The sequence below is a fragment of the Falco biarmicus genome, chromosome 10 (assembly GCF_023638135.1).
Source record: "Falco biarmicus isolate bFalBia1 chromosome 10, bFalBia1.pri, whole genome shotgun sequence".
NCBI lineage: Eukaryota > Metazoa > Chordata > Aves > Falconiformes > Falconidae > Falco > Falco biarmicus.
The window spans coordinates 32,763,714-32,778,266 of record NC_079297.1 but is presented as its reverse complement, the minus strand read 5'-3'; the positions used below and the strand labels follow the sequence as shown (position 1 = coordinate 32,778,266).

Sequence of the window (14,553 nt, the reverse complement as noted above, 5' to 3'; positions counted from 1 at the left end):
GTATCTTAGGGGTTAATCCTGCTGCTGTTCCTGAAGTAAAGGTTTTCTTTGTTTTTTACTTCAGGAGCAGAATCATGCCCTAATTAATGTAATTATCCTCATATGTAATAGCATGTAAGGTACCTGCTTGGAGGAGTCGGGTGACTAAGACCATCTTTATCCACAGCTATGCCGTGAACTGCACCAGAGTGCATTCCCTTTCCAAAACAACCGCAGGAACCAGGAGAGGAGGAGCTGTCCTTCAGTAGCCAGGCAAGAAACCTGTCGAACTGTGTCCCTTCTACATGAATGAACCCTCTCCTCTGATTAATGCTTTGCATTTCCCACAGGGGAAAAGACGGAGTGAGGGGGTAAGTGAGAAACTGAATTACCCATTCTCAGGGAGAGAAGCATGAACATAAATATTTAACAAGGTACATATGAGAAAAGAGAAAGGAACACACTCCCTTTCCAGTCCAGGCTGAGAAACTCTCTAAATCCCCTCGTCCCCCAGGGACTGCCTGCTCCCGTGGTCCTTTCTCCATCTCGTAAAGGGGAGAGAACCGTTAGCTCATAAGAGGGCTGGACAAAGTGTACTGGGGGGTGACTGACTGTAAAAATCTGTGCATGGAGGGAAATTACCTGGTATAATGGAGATCTCTCTGGCCTGTGCCTGGGACCCTGCCCCAGGCTGTGGGTTTTTGGGAGCCTGTTAGAAAATAAGGGTCTCTGGAAGCCCATACATGAGCACACGAGCTCATGCCTCCGTGTCCACTCGTGCCCCATGCATGGGACCCGCTTGAGAGTGTGAGTTATGTCCCCATGGCCCACGCATGATTTTTGTATGGCCACACACATGGATGGCTGCTCTGCTCTGACAGTGGAGGTAACCCTGACGATGCTGTGAGGAAGCAGGACTGAAGGGAGGCTCGAGTGTTTTGATGAGGGTGCCGATTGCATAGCTTACCCTTGCATATCTGGAGGAGTAGGGATCCTCAAAGAGCGCCCAGATGCGGGGCTGCCACCGTCTCCAGAAGCCCCCAGACCTGCCATCTGGGGAGTCACTAAGTGCTAGTCGTTTTGTCATCTCCAGCTCCTCTTCACCGTCACCAGAGTCTCCGGTGCCATCTATGTCTCCGTCCTCAGCACTGCTATCCAGGGGCGCCCCACCAAAGCTGTCCAGAGCCTCTTCGGCGTCGCGGTGCTGCCGGTAGGTCATCCAACAGCAGGGCTCCACATCGGTCTCATCGATGCCCCAGAAGGCCAGCTCCTCCTCATACAGGGGCCCGCACACGTCCGCGGGGCAGTGCAGCTTGCCCGTGCGGTAGTAATTCAGGATGTGGGCGAAGACGCCCGGGTGCCGGTCAAAGAAAAACTCATCCGTGCGGGGGTCATAGTCGAAGTGGCTGTGGGCATCGGGTTCGGCGATCCAGGCCAGCCGAGTGCCGGGCAGGGTGCGCAGGGTGCTGCGGTAAGTCTGGTGCCTAGTCCCTCCCACGTTGATCACAATGCGGTCGCTCTCGTCGCCCTGGCCCATCTCGTCTCTTATTAGGCATGTCGCAGACTCATCCAAGCAAGCACGGCAGGCGGCAAGCCCGGCAAGGGACGGCTGCTCGGCGGCAGCCGGTGCCTAACCCGAGCCCCGATGCGGGCCCGCGGGGGGAAGGGACCCGGCCAGCACCGCTCCCCGGGGGCCGCGCCGAGGGAGGCGGGTGCCGGTGGCTCCCGGCGCTGCGCCGCCGCCGGCCGAAGTCAGGCGCTGGGGGGCCGCGGTAGCTGCAGCCGCGGCGGAGGGGCAGGGGCAGGGGGGGCCATGCCCCGGGAGTGCGGGCGCTGCGGTGCGGGGCGCGGGGACGTGCCGGAGGGGGAGGGCCCTTCCCTGGTTGGACGTGGCCAAAAGCACCGAGGAAAAAAAAAAAGAAAAAAAAAAAAAGGGGGCGGTGGGGGTGGGGGGAGGAAAAATCGCGTCCCCGGCGCTGCCCGCAGGTGCTGGGGCTGCGGGGGCGCCGCGCTGCAGGCGGGGGGCGCCGGTGCCGGCTGCAGCCCCCCGGGTACGGCCGGGCTGTGCCCGCGCCTCGGCGGCGGTGCTGAACGGACAGCGCCGCCCTCCCGCCGCGCCGCGCTGCCGCCGGGCCGGGGGCGGGTGCGGGGAGCGCTGCCGGTGCGGGCGGCGGGACCCGCCGCGCTGCCGCTGCTCCGCCCGCTGCCGCCGCCGCTGCCGGGCGGCTCGGTGCAGCCCGCCCGCTCACCGGGCAGCGCCGCGCAGGCGCGCGCTCCCGCCCAGCCGCCGCTCGCCGGGTCCTAGCGCCGCCCGCGCCCCGAGGGCGCCGGCCCCGGCTCCCGCCCCTGTTACCGGTGCCGGACGGGGCGCCCTGTCCCGGTACCCCCGGCTGGCGGGGGAGCGCCCTCTCCTCCGCTCGCTTACCCCGCCACCGGCCTCCTCCCGTCCCCGCCGAAGGTGCCCCGCCGGAGGCCTCGCGTTCGCCGGTGCTGCGCCTCGCCCGCGCTGTGGCGGCCGGTCGCGGCGCTTCCGTCCCTCGCGGGCTGGGCCCCCTGCAGGGCAGCGTGCCAGCCCGCCCCGGGCACGGATCCCCCGTGCCCGCAGCCGGGTGCCCGGGGGCTGCGCTTCTTACCGCGCCTGGACGTGGCCCCACACACCTGCTTCGTGTCTCCATCTTTTCTGCTGTTTGTTCCCACTGTTCTCTTGTCGCTTCCCTGACACCTACCTGGGTCGGTAGGAGGCTGCAGCTTGCGTTTGTGTTGTTCATTCTTTTTTTATTCTCATTAATTCACAAGGAACGCCAAGGGAAGTTTTGTGTCTATGCAAAGACCGGTTCCTGCCCTGCGAGGAGCTCGAAGAACAGCAGGGAGACAGTTGTGTGGAAGGGAAGGAACAGAGGTATGTAGACATGTTCTTTATTTTGTTGCTGCCAACATCTTGGGAGGAGTGGGCTTATGAGAGAGCTTGGAAAGCTGAGCTGTCTTGGATGAATCATAGGAGGTCATGTCACGATGAGCGGATGAGGTGGAGAAACACCTGAGTGAAAGGTGTATGGCTGCTGGAGCACAGAAACAGTGGGAATAACGTGGTGCTCAACAGAAGAGTGTGGATCAGAGGAATGCACTTAGGCGGAGCCTCGAAGGAGGACAGAGATTTGGATGTGCCCGAACAGCAGGTGAAGAACAAGTGGAGGGCTGCCAAGGAGAGAGTGGTGTGGTCAGGTTTGTGAGAGGAGGTGTTTGGCCATCCAAAGCTTCCTTGGCTTGCAAAGAAATGTTGAATGTTTGGGATGCAGAGAAGAGAACAGTAGTTGTGGTGGGATGTACCAAAGAGGCCTGAATAGCAGATTTGCCTGTGAAAACGATGACAAACTCGTCTAGCAGGGAGTGGGGTAGAAGGAAGGCCCAGGAGCTGGGTGCTGCTGGTGTGTGACTCGTGGCAAAGGGCAGAAAAGACAGTGGAAATGAGGAGTATGTTACTGCTGTCAGCAATGAAAGAGAAAAGGGAAAGTGAGGCTAAACCAGGGCAACGCTGCACTTCACCTGGCATAAACTGGTATCAAAAACTGCAGGAAGAGGTGGCAGACAGCCACCTGAGGAGCGGGGTTGGATGGGGGCAAAAAGGCTGGTGGCAGAGGGAGAAATCTGAGAATCACAGGCACAGAAATGCTATCTAAAATCCTTCAGGATTGCCAGACAGAAGGCACAAAGGAGAAAAGGGCAGGTCTGTGAACCCAAGCCTGGTATTAAGAAAGGAAAAGAGGGTGATGACTCATTGGCAGAAATAATACAAGTGATAATTATATTGTAATTACTGTAAGGCACTACTTTTGATAGTGATAGATCCGGGGATCAATGGGAAAACACCGCAGGGTAGGTTCTGAGAGTTACAAAGGCTGAGGAAGGCAGGTGATCCTGGAAAGAGGTTTAAGGACCTGGGTGTGAATCCCAGGCCAGTGGGTCCCACTGGTCACATCTACAAGCTCTTTCCCAGCTCATTAGTTCCTGCTTCCCGTGTTACCTTACCCCACGCCAGTGATTCCTCTTTAGGAATTTCAGTATTGGGATCTAAGGTGACTGTGGGGGTGAAAGGGATACCTCACAGCTTCTGTTCCGGTTCCCCTACCTTTAGCAGTTTTAGTTTCCCTTGTCTGGGCGTCTGACGGAGGGTGGTACAGGACCTCAGAGGTTATCTGAAAGCGTATGTTAGAAGAAAAAGCTTGTTTAAAGACAGTTTTCATGGACTCGGGTGAGGAGGCCGCGGTGAAGTGATCTGTGAGGTTTCTTTGAAGATGCTAAGGCTGTAATTGATAAAGGAGCGTTGGTAGACACAGAAGAGTTGGGTATTTCAAAAGACAGATGAGAGGGCCCCAGATCAGAGGCTGATAGGCAAGCGGGGGCTGTGAGATCTGGAGTGAGATAGCTGCTGAAGTGAGAAGCTCTCTTAGAAATATAAATTGGAACATGATGTTTATACAATATTTTGGTGTGGAAAATGAAAGATAACATTATGTTTGAAGCTTAAAGTTTAAGAGGGAAAGTATTAGAAAATAATGTCTTTATTAAATGAGGCTCGTGGCACAAAATAGCTATATGTTAAGACACAAAGACTTTGCTTTGCACTGTAGATTATAGCATGATTTGCATTTGTGTAGTTATAGTTGATACCACCAGGTAGTTGCTGATTCACACAAAATGAACATTTTAAAGTCAGTCCAGCAGGTGCTACGTATCAGCAAAGTTTTGCTTTAAGCCTGCCATATAGCAATATAAAATTCCGGTGTAATTTTAAAAATTAGTTTTCTGTAATTGGAAGTGTTTGGACTAGGATGGACAAAACCAAATAATTTTCAAAGATCTAATTTGCAGATAAATAATTTCCACAGAAGTTTGGTTAACCCCAAACTGTACAGTGGCACTTCTGCCTCCTTAGTCACACTGAAAAGTAACGGTATTGTAAGGATTTTTTAGTTCTGGTTTATATTTGACATCTTTGAAGATTCTCTTTAGCTGCAGAATAACTGTCTGTGCAGACTTGACATCTCAAACTAGAAGCTTCCACCTTCAGGTGCTGGGCTGCTGAAGGACCTCCCCTCACTCTGCAAAGACTTCCAAGGCCATAATGAGATTCTGTAATCCCCTCTGTGTGTGAGATGAACGTGCAAACGAATTTGCCCCAATCAGATGTACTCACATCCAGTCTTTTTGGTTTCAGTCTGGCTGCGTGTCTCTTCTATGCCTTTAGACTGACCTTAGAGGCAATACAGTAATTTGCAGAAGGAGGATCATGTATTTGGTCACTCGTATAACACCATCGACTTCAGTGGAGTTAAAGAATGAACAAGTGAAAGCTTAGGTCCCTTGTCAGTGAACGGAGAGCAGTCTCTATACTTCCCTGATGGGTGGCTTCCCTGCACTGGAGGGAGAAGTTAGGCAGGGAGGACTTAATGTGAAGGTAGACATGTAAATCCAGGAATTACCTAGTTTTTCTGTGATGTCTCTTGTCATTTAAGTAATTTACCTTACTAAGTTTGACTTGCCAAAAAGAGCTAAACCAGCTCTAAAAGTGCTGGGAGACCTCTGTGGGAGGCATGGATTTGGCAGATTGTTCAGACAGGTCACAGTCTGTTTGAAAAAGGATTTCTGGTGCAGCAGCAGCAGGCAATGTTATCAAAAATTCTTAAAATGCATTAAAAGACGTTAGTCTCGGAATTACATTTTGTTTCCTGGGCTGAGAGATTCTGATGATCGTCTGCCTTGAGCTGGGGCTGACCAAACCCTGGCACTGCTGGGGAAAACCAGCTGCAGAGTTTGGAAAGGCATTTCTGCAGGTCACCCTTGCGGGAACCTTCAGGGAGACCAGGCTATGTGTGCACTTTGAGCAGTCCTGTTCAAGTCATTGGGTCTGCTTATAACCTTAGCTGTTCTTCTGGATCAACATTTTTAGTGGTGACAGTGGAAGAATAGCCTTAAGCCATAGACCTATTTTTTGTTTTTAAACTACTGTGTAACAGAAAAAGAGAGTGAGTCCCCTTACTAATTTTATCCGTTGTGTTAGGTCACCCCACTGCCTCCTGCATTCTGATGACACAGGACGAGTAAGTCCTTTTGTCTCTGTATCTGTTGTCTTGGGATCACCTTGGTTGCCTTATGCTTCAGCATCCCCAGGGTAATAATATATGATGAAAGGTAGGTTATCTTTCAGACAGCAGTCTAAATTCTGTCTACAAAGGAAAATATAGCTTGTGGGCTCACATGCTTTTCGTTTGTTATTCCCCCTGCTCTCTACTTACATTTTGGCCGAGAACTGCAGTGATTTCTAAGCTAACTCAAAGCAGCTTTGTTCTCAGTGTGGGAGATGGCTGAGCATATATTTCCTAATATTCCTAAAGTGATATTTTTCATAACTTTGGAGTGAAATTGTAACCTTTTTTTTTCTTCCTTTTTTTTTTCTGGTATTTTGCAATGCCTGAATGCTATAATTCCGCTTGTGCTCCTTTATATTAAATTCATGACAACTCAACAGTGTTTCAATGCAGTTCTTTATCAGTTTTAGATTACATCATGCTGTGAATTGCTCTATCTGTTAATATTGATCCTTGTAAATCATTTGGTTTGAGGTCTTCAAATGGAAAGCTGTGATGCACTTCAGCATGTGGTATACTTGCTTTGTCCTTGAAAATCATTGAAAAACAAAGCAAGCTGCAATTGTATAGATGATATTACTTTTCTGAAAGGTTATATTTACCCCTTTGAACTGCCAATAGCTGGTCAAAAGCCTTCCATGGAAAGAATGAGAATGGAGAAGAAAATAGTTGGTTGGTGCTTGATGTTAAGTCTTAGAGGTGCTGCACGTCTGAAGAGCTGTGTAGCCCAAAGCCTGATCCAAAGAAGTCATGCCGCTTTTAATGAGAGTAGCCAGAGTAGCAGACATTATGACTGAATGCTAGTTCCTGTACTTTTACCTATCTAGATATTTTTTTCTTAATTACCTAAGTTTTGCTTGAATATGAACTTCCTTTTCTTCCATGTTCTTCAACTGTTGCATGGCTTTGCTGGGAGCTGAGAGACACTTGCTACCCTCTGCCTGCTGGGTTGCCTTTTGTTCGTCCATTTATAACAGGCTAACATTTGGCTGTGAGCAAAGGTTCTTTTTGTTTTGCAAATCCCTTTAGGATCCTTCAGAAAGTGCTGATGTAGAAACTTCACTGTTGCACAGATGCATATTGAACTGTGAGATAAGTGGAAGTTGCTCTGGAAACAAATGGAAGTAATGTTGTGATATGTTAGAGATTGTCATTGGTCTTTACTCACTCTGTTAACTAAGAGAAACTCCCACTCGAATCTCCTTGGTTTTGCTGAAAATTTATGGGAGATGGAACTGAGTAAATACGATGACTGAGATGGTGCACAGGAGCAAGGCGAGGTGCTGGAAGGAGTGTTCTGCTTCTTGTTGAAGGACTAGGAGGGTTTCCAAACTGTCTTTCCTGGAGGGAAAGAGACAGTTGCTTCTTCCTGGCAAAAGGAGCAGTAAACATTGCAAATAACTGTTGGGTTGTCTGTCTTACACCCAGCACCTGCCTGAATCCAGCATGTAGGGTCAGGCTGGGTCAGGCACCGCACTTCTCTTGGAGCACATATATTGATCTGAAGCGGTGTGAGTTTCTGGACATCCTTTAGTCAAGGCTGTAGTGAAAGCGTCAGGATTTGTCTTAGATGAGGTATTCCCCAAAACAGAAATAATTGCTCCTCAAGAAATCATGGGGCTAAGTCACTGCAAAATCTGCTTCAAGTAACTGAAATTGGGCATACAGCTTGGCTAATGTACACCTTTGTTACAATGTATAGTCATAGGAAGGGTATAGATTTGTCTCTTCTTGCTGATCTAGGCATGATCCAGCAAAAGAAGCAGCTGGTGACAAGGAAAATTCCACTTGTACAATTGCAAGATTGATGCCAATGGGTAACAAAAACATGCTTATGGAAGCTGCGAAATATGCGTTACTGTGCACTGAGTGCAATCATGCTGAAGACTGTAAATCTAAATTTCTGAAAGAGTAAATGAGCGCACGTAGATCTGAACTTTGTAACTCCTACCATGTACGATAACTAGAGTTTCAGAAATGGCTGTTTATTATTTGGCTTTATTTTATTAGATTATTTGGTCTGGGGAGTCCTAAAAGGTCCTTGACTTTCTGAGACTGGCCTAGTCAGCTTTTTCTAAAAACAAAACTCAAGTAATGCTGTCACTACGTTTTTAAAATCTCAGCCAATTTGCAGGTGCATGAACATAGCAACAGACACAAACACGTAGATACAGACATATGTATTTCACTTATACTATATACAGAATACAGAACAAGAGGTGCTAGTCTTTTCTTGAACAAGGCATGCAGCTCTCGGTGTCTCAAGCGTATCTCTTACAGTTAACCACAAAAAAAAAAATTAGGATCTTTTCCTGACTGAGGAGTACAGAGCACGCTCCGTTTTATACAATACATGTGCTTACCTATCAGCTGACTATTTCTCTAACACATCAAAATAATGAGAACATTTCTGCTCCTTTTTTTTCTTTAACTGAAATAAGAACTTTATTTTTGTTGAATGATTCACTTTCCACAACTGTTATTACTTCTCCAGCCTACTCTGAGTTTGCAATGCTGACTGAAATGTTCTCAGACAAGCAGATGGGAAAATGGTCTGTAAATCTTTATTGTTATAAACAGTTTGTAAGACTTCGGATGTTGAAAGGTAAGAGTAGTTCAAATAAATCTCAACAGTGCTGACTCAAAGGTGTAAAGCATTGCTTAAATCCCTTGATTAACCCAGCTTCTCAATATTTGACATGAATCAATAACTCTGAGGTGTCTTTGCTGTTCTCTAGCTTTGTAAATATTTACGCAGCCAGTCCCATGAAATATGACATTTAATCCCATTGAAATAATTCTTTGTATGCTGCATATGAAGAGATATAAAGTATAATAGTTCCAGTGATGCTAGTTAAATAATTGGCACTAAGGATGAAATCTGCAGCATTTCTTTTGTCAATAAGCAGGATTTATACAGTCTAAGTGTGAGTGAATGGAAAGCAAATCCCACCTTCTGTTGCAAATCTTGGGCCAGCTGCTCAGAACACAGATTTCCTGATCCTGGCTTGTGCCTGGCCCCGTGGCTCAGCATTAACAGCAGCCTTGTGTTCCAGTTAAATGAGGTGTTGAGAGCTAGATCAAGGCAATAGTGAAAGGATAGCACCTCTGTTAGCTTGTCCTCAGCCTTCCCTTTCTGGGATGCACTGTAATGAATGGTCTGTGCACACCAGGGAACAGAATGATGTTCTACCCAGAGTTTGCAGGATCTGGGAAAGCCTTCTGTAGGAATCTCAGTGCAAAAGGGTTGTACCAGCCCTCCAAATTGTGGCTGGGATTCCTGCTAACACACAAGATTGGCAGCAGGTTTGTGTTTGAACGGTTTAGCTTAAGAAGCACAGTGTGGTGTGCTTGTTCCTAAGACACCGCACTTTTAGTCATTGTTTACTGGTTCAGTCTGATTTAGCTGTGGATTCTGCCAGGTTTTGCAGTTGTACGCCTTGCCTCTAGGTATTCCAGAAGAAGAAGGGGTTAGGGAATAACGAGGAAGCAGAGAAAGATCATAGTGGCACAAGATATTCAGAGTTGGCCAACAAAAATTCAGAAGTGGGCTTTCCTTCAGATATGCTCTGCTCTCATGCAAAATTGGACCTTCCTGTGCTTCTAGGATGGATTCCTGTCCTATAAGAGAGCCTACAATAGTATGCTCATTGGCTTTCCTATGAAGGCGTGAGAGAAAAGGGGTGCCCAGTTCTCAAATCCATAAAAAGGGCCTTCTTTCTACGGAATTCTTCAGAGAGTAATAAAAAAATAAAATAAATTTCTACAAGTTCTTTTAAAATTGTTCTCTAGTTTATGGGCATCCTGCCTGTTCAAAAGTGGAGAAAGATTGCACTCCGTGTTACATATTTAAAAGTATTTTAGCTACTTACTTGCTCTATCATGCCAAACCCCTTAGGAAGCCTTCAGTATATGAAAAGTTCTTCATGCACAAGTACTGCAGTGGTGCTGCAGTTCCAGTTCTGTAGCCCAGTTTGACCAGTGCATAACCCAAGCAGAGCTGTATGCTCAAAAGGACAGTGCACCACAGAAAAGGTGATGTGGGAATTCGATGAAATTACTGTTAAATTTTCCTGAGTGTATGTTTATACAGCCCTTAGGAGGTGTTTTGGCCTGTGATTTGCCTAGCTATCCACAAATACATATAATTCTGCTTGAGACAAAATCCAGATGATTGTATTTGGATTGCTTAATAGATTCTTCTTTGGCTTTGTTTCCATGTTATGTTATATTGCTTGTCTTCCTGACTATTTCTCCCCTCCCAAGTGAAGACTGAGTAGGATCTGCCAAACACATATTTAGGGATGTACTTTGAGGTACTTTGGGAGAAAAAAATTATGTTTGTGCACCAAGGTTTGCATTTTCAGCCACACCTGTCTGAAGGCCCAAGACGTTTGAAGAGGATTTGGTCTGTTTGGAAATCAGGCTAGAGATGGTATATCAAAATATTAATTAAAACTTTCAGAGCTGAAAATATGAAACTAAGTATCTTAGTTAAGAAAAAGCAAAATCCTTTCGTTCATTCTGGCCAATTAATGTTAGTCTTTAGATAACAAGTTGACAAGTACATAAATAGCAGTGGGACAAATGTGCATAGACATTTGCTCATCCAGCCAGAGTTCCTGAAGTTCAGCTGCAAGTCTGGCAACATAACCACTGGTGTCTAAAATAGAAGATATGGAAATAGACATTTGTTTGTTTGTGGTGTGTTTTTTTTTAATCTCTCTACATTGTGTGGTTACCACAAAAACAAACAAAAAAAGGCCATGGGTAATGGTTGTGGTCATAAAGTGCTTGAAGGGCATATGCCTTTACTCACCACAAAGGAAGGCATGTCAAAGATATGTTGCTTCAGCTAGAAAACATACATGCAGGAATTGCTACATACCTAGCAGCTGTGAGGATTAATGAAGTTATCTGATAAATCTTTTCTGTATCTCTTTTTAATAATAATTTGTACTTGAAAGAAGGTATAACATTTTGTCATCTACTTCTGAGGAATAGCTTTTTTTGTTTCCTTCTGCCTTTGATGGACAGCAGAACTCAGAATTCTTATTACAAAAAAAAGGCCAGAGAGCAGACGAGGTGAAGTGGCAGATTCAGGTAAAACATGAGCAGCCAGCTTACAACAAGCAAGTTCAGTGCGTGACAATCTTCCTGCTCTTCCCTAGGGACTAAGCAGAACCATTCAAGATGGAGCAGATGGAAACAGCTGCCAACAGATGAGCCCTGGAAAGGATTCAAGCCACAGTACTTGCTGGAACTTGGGAGTTCGTGATGGCCTGAGCTTACCCAACGACAGGTATCTAAGATTTGGAACCAGTCAGCTACCAGTCAGTTCTTAGTTATGAGGACAAAAAACCCCAACCCTGTTTGGAACAACAGAAATGTACAGGGCATTCTCTGAACAGGCCACCAGAGCTTATTTCTCAGAGAAGTCCTATAGTGAGAGGAATCTTTAAGATGTGGTTGCTTGTAGTACTAAAGAGAAAACAACACTGCTGATGTATTTTTCATGAATGTGCCTATCCCATAATTCATTCACTCAAAATGGTGGTTCCTCTTGACCTTGAGCTAAGATTTAACAGGTGGCGAAAAGATAAATTTAGGAAATCCAGTGATGCAATGCTGATACTTTTATGTCTTCTTGCATATTTCCTAGCATACCATGAAGAAAATAAATGGTGAAAGCTAAAGTGTCCTTGGCAAACAAACAAACAAAATAGCACCCTGTGATATTTTTACTTTTGCTTCCCCTCACCACACACACTTTTTACTCCCACAGAGCTTGAAATATTAACCCAGCATGTTAATTTGTTTCTTCCAGAGTTGCCCTGGCCATTGGATTTAACTTCTCTCTTGGAAGTACTTCAAACCAAATGGCTGGCTCCATCTCTAGCTTTGTTAATTAGGCACATTACTTTGTTGCTTTTTTCATATCGTTTAATGTAATTGGCATTTGTGAAGCTTTTGAAAGGCATGTTTGGGACTACATGTTGTGCAGCTGGCTTTAAACTGCAAGCTGTTTCAAGTGTCTAGTTCTGTAGAGGACAGCCTTTGAGAGCGTAGCGCATGTGTGCCCAGCACATACCACGCTTCCTTTCCAAAAGGAACAGTGACTGGTGTGGCAGATGTGCCTCCCTGCATACAGTTGTATTTCTATGGTATGTCTGTAATGGGAGCATCATCTGCCCCGTTTGAAGAACAGGACTCCCTCTACAAGCTGTTGTATAAATGTTTTGCTCAAAGATGGTCTTCAGCCTAACCACCCTTAGGCAACCCATAGGGACACCTTGCCATATAGGCATAAAACCTCCTCATTCTTCATATAGAAGTGCATCTTTAAAAGCCATGAATTTGGACTTGCTGGGCTAGGGGCACCAGTTTTGTGTCAACTGCCAATAAGATTGATGACTTTACACTAGGTAAAATTTCAGCTCATTAATTTCATTTGTCTTAGTGTGAAATGATACTCTGTATCTGAACTGAGCAAGAGTTAGACATAAAAGTTCAGGAAAAAAGGTAAATACATAGGTAGTAAAGAATTTATTCCCGAGTCCTCTTTTTCATAGAAATGCTGCCCTCCAGTGGTCTGGCAAAAAAGCAAACATAGTGCTTATGGATTCCATAAGGGGATTTCCACTGCACTGCAGCAAGGAGCAATCACCTGTACCTCTTCGTGTCACAGGCACACGGGTTGGCTACACTCCAGCCTCAAGAAACCCGCAGGTGGCCTACACAAAGTAAAGACATTCGTAACAAAAAGGTATTGCTGTACCAGCACAGGCCCCCTGACTCTCTTCTCGAAACAACCGACTGAAAATAAATAACTCTTTCTCACAGATGGCAGGATCGTAATAGTCTGCCCCACAGCCACAGCTGAAAGCCCTGGCATCCCGTCATGGCAGCCAAGTGCATTTACTTTAGGATTCAGAAGCAAAGCATCAGTGTGAAAGGAAGGAATGTGGCATGGCCAAAGTGTAAGGTAAGACCTTTCGCTTGCTTACCTTTCCCTTGTGTGGCTTCAAATGATCTTTCCAAACATGCAGGATTGTTTCCGAGCTTGTCCTGTGCTACACCTGCATGTTAGGTGGGGGGTTACCATGCATGCCGAGATTTGTGCCCTACTGAGGGATTTGGCCACCGGAGACTCGCATCATGGTCCCGCTGTCATCTCCTGCTCCTGTGCATCTGCCCACCTGACTTGTGGTAAGCAACCATGTCCCCCCAAAACATCATGCGCAGCACAGGCCATGCACAGGCCTTCTGTTTTCTCTCCTCTTTTGTCTTTCTTTTTTTACTTAAAGGAAAATAGAGTGATACCCCAACATTTGTGCCATAAAAATACCCCATACTATTCCTACATTTTTTTCTCTCTGTTTCTGTAGAGGGTTCTTGGTAGGGAAGAGCTTGGCTTTTCCAATATATTTTTCCTGTTGTTCCTAGTGTATGGGGCTGCAGCTGCTTATTTCTGCTGTTTCCCCACCAACAAATTTTCCATCACAGAAAGATGAGGAAAGGGAGCACTGAAGTCACCAGGAGAACATTTCAGCAAGAACGGCAGTTTCTGTCGTAGCCAGCAGATGTTGCTCTTGGACCAAAAACCGGCCCAAGGTCAGTTGGGGTGGGTGGGAAGGGCTGGACTTCGGAGGGTTTGAACAGTTCCAGGATTTTATCCAGATCTGGTCCCTTCAGGCTGGGAGACCCCCTTTTACAGCCATGGGCATGCAGCGCTAGGTGTCTGTGCTGAGACACACCTCTGAGGGCTCTGACTCCAGGCAAAAACCCAGCAGCACCCCAACCACGGTCACAACCTCCCTGCGTCTTCTGATTAAGTGGGTTATCATCTGTCAGAGTTTTTAATTTTTTTTTTTTATAAACAGTGGAAAGCTTCACTTAATCTATTGTATTTGCCTCCCTATTGATGTATGCGGGGTGATCATCGAGTCTTACATAAAAATGGCATGCTTGTCGATGTTGCTAAGGTGCATGTAGAGAATAAAAGTTATTGGCATTATAGAAAGGAAATGTGAGTTCAGTGCCATGCTGACCGTATTATCGGGGAAATCCCGAGGTTTTCTGTCGCCCTGTGGTTATAGGGTAGGTCACTTTTCACTATTCAACTTACAGCGTTAAGGCCTTTATTGAGAAATGCCTGTGCATGCGAAGGGTAGATTTCCGGGTCCACAGGGAAATTTTTGGGTTCCTTCTACTGGCCCATGTGGCTTTATGCCAGGCATGTTCCTAATTCCTGGTGGGACCTGGGTGGGAAAGTCACTACCTGGAGGCTCTTCAGTGTTAACACTAGCGACCATTCTCTCCCTCATTACTCCTGAAATCGAAGATACTGAAAGGAGAGCCATTGGTCTCCATTTATGACATTCCCAACTGTACGAAAAACCTTTTGATAAGGGAGCATGCTGCATAG

The 14,553-nt window shown here is 46.5% G+C and overlaps 1 protein-coding gene and 1 long non-coding RNA gene across 5 annotated transcripts in view; one reads left to right on the top strand and one right to left on the bottom strand.

The window, feature by feature from the left end:
- Window positions 1-1,873, bottom strand: part of KCNC1 (potassium voltage-gated channel subfamily C member 1) — a 130,486-nt gene extending 128,613 nt beyond the window's left edge. For all 4 annotated transcript variants that reach the window (XM_056353828.1, XM_056353829.1, XM_056353824.1 and 1 more), the window contains exon 1: window positions 947-1,873. In XM_056353828.1, the coding sequence (XP_056209803.1) occupies window positions 947-1,516 (570 nt within the window). In that variant the 5' untranslated portion in view covers window positions 1,517-1,873. The remainder of the gene's footprint in view (window positions 1-946) is intronic.
- On the top strand, window positions 1,073-13,739 carry LOC130155914 (uncharacterized). Its single transcript, XR_008824251.1, has 6 exons — window positions 1,073-1,189; window positions 2,776-2,878; window positions 11,297-11,427; window positions 12,969-13,110; window positions 13,175-13,334; window positions 13,632-13,739. It is a non-coding gene; the product is annotated as an uncharacterized LOC130155914 (long non-coding RNA).
- The last annotated feature ends 814 nt before the right edge of the window (window positions 13,740-14,553 follow it).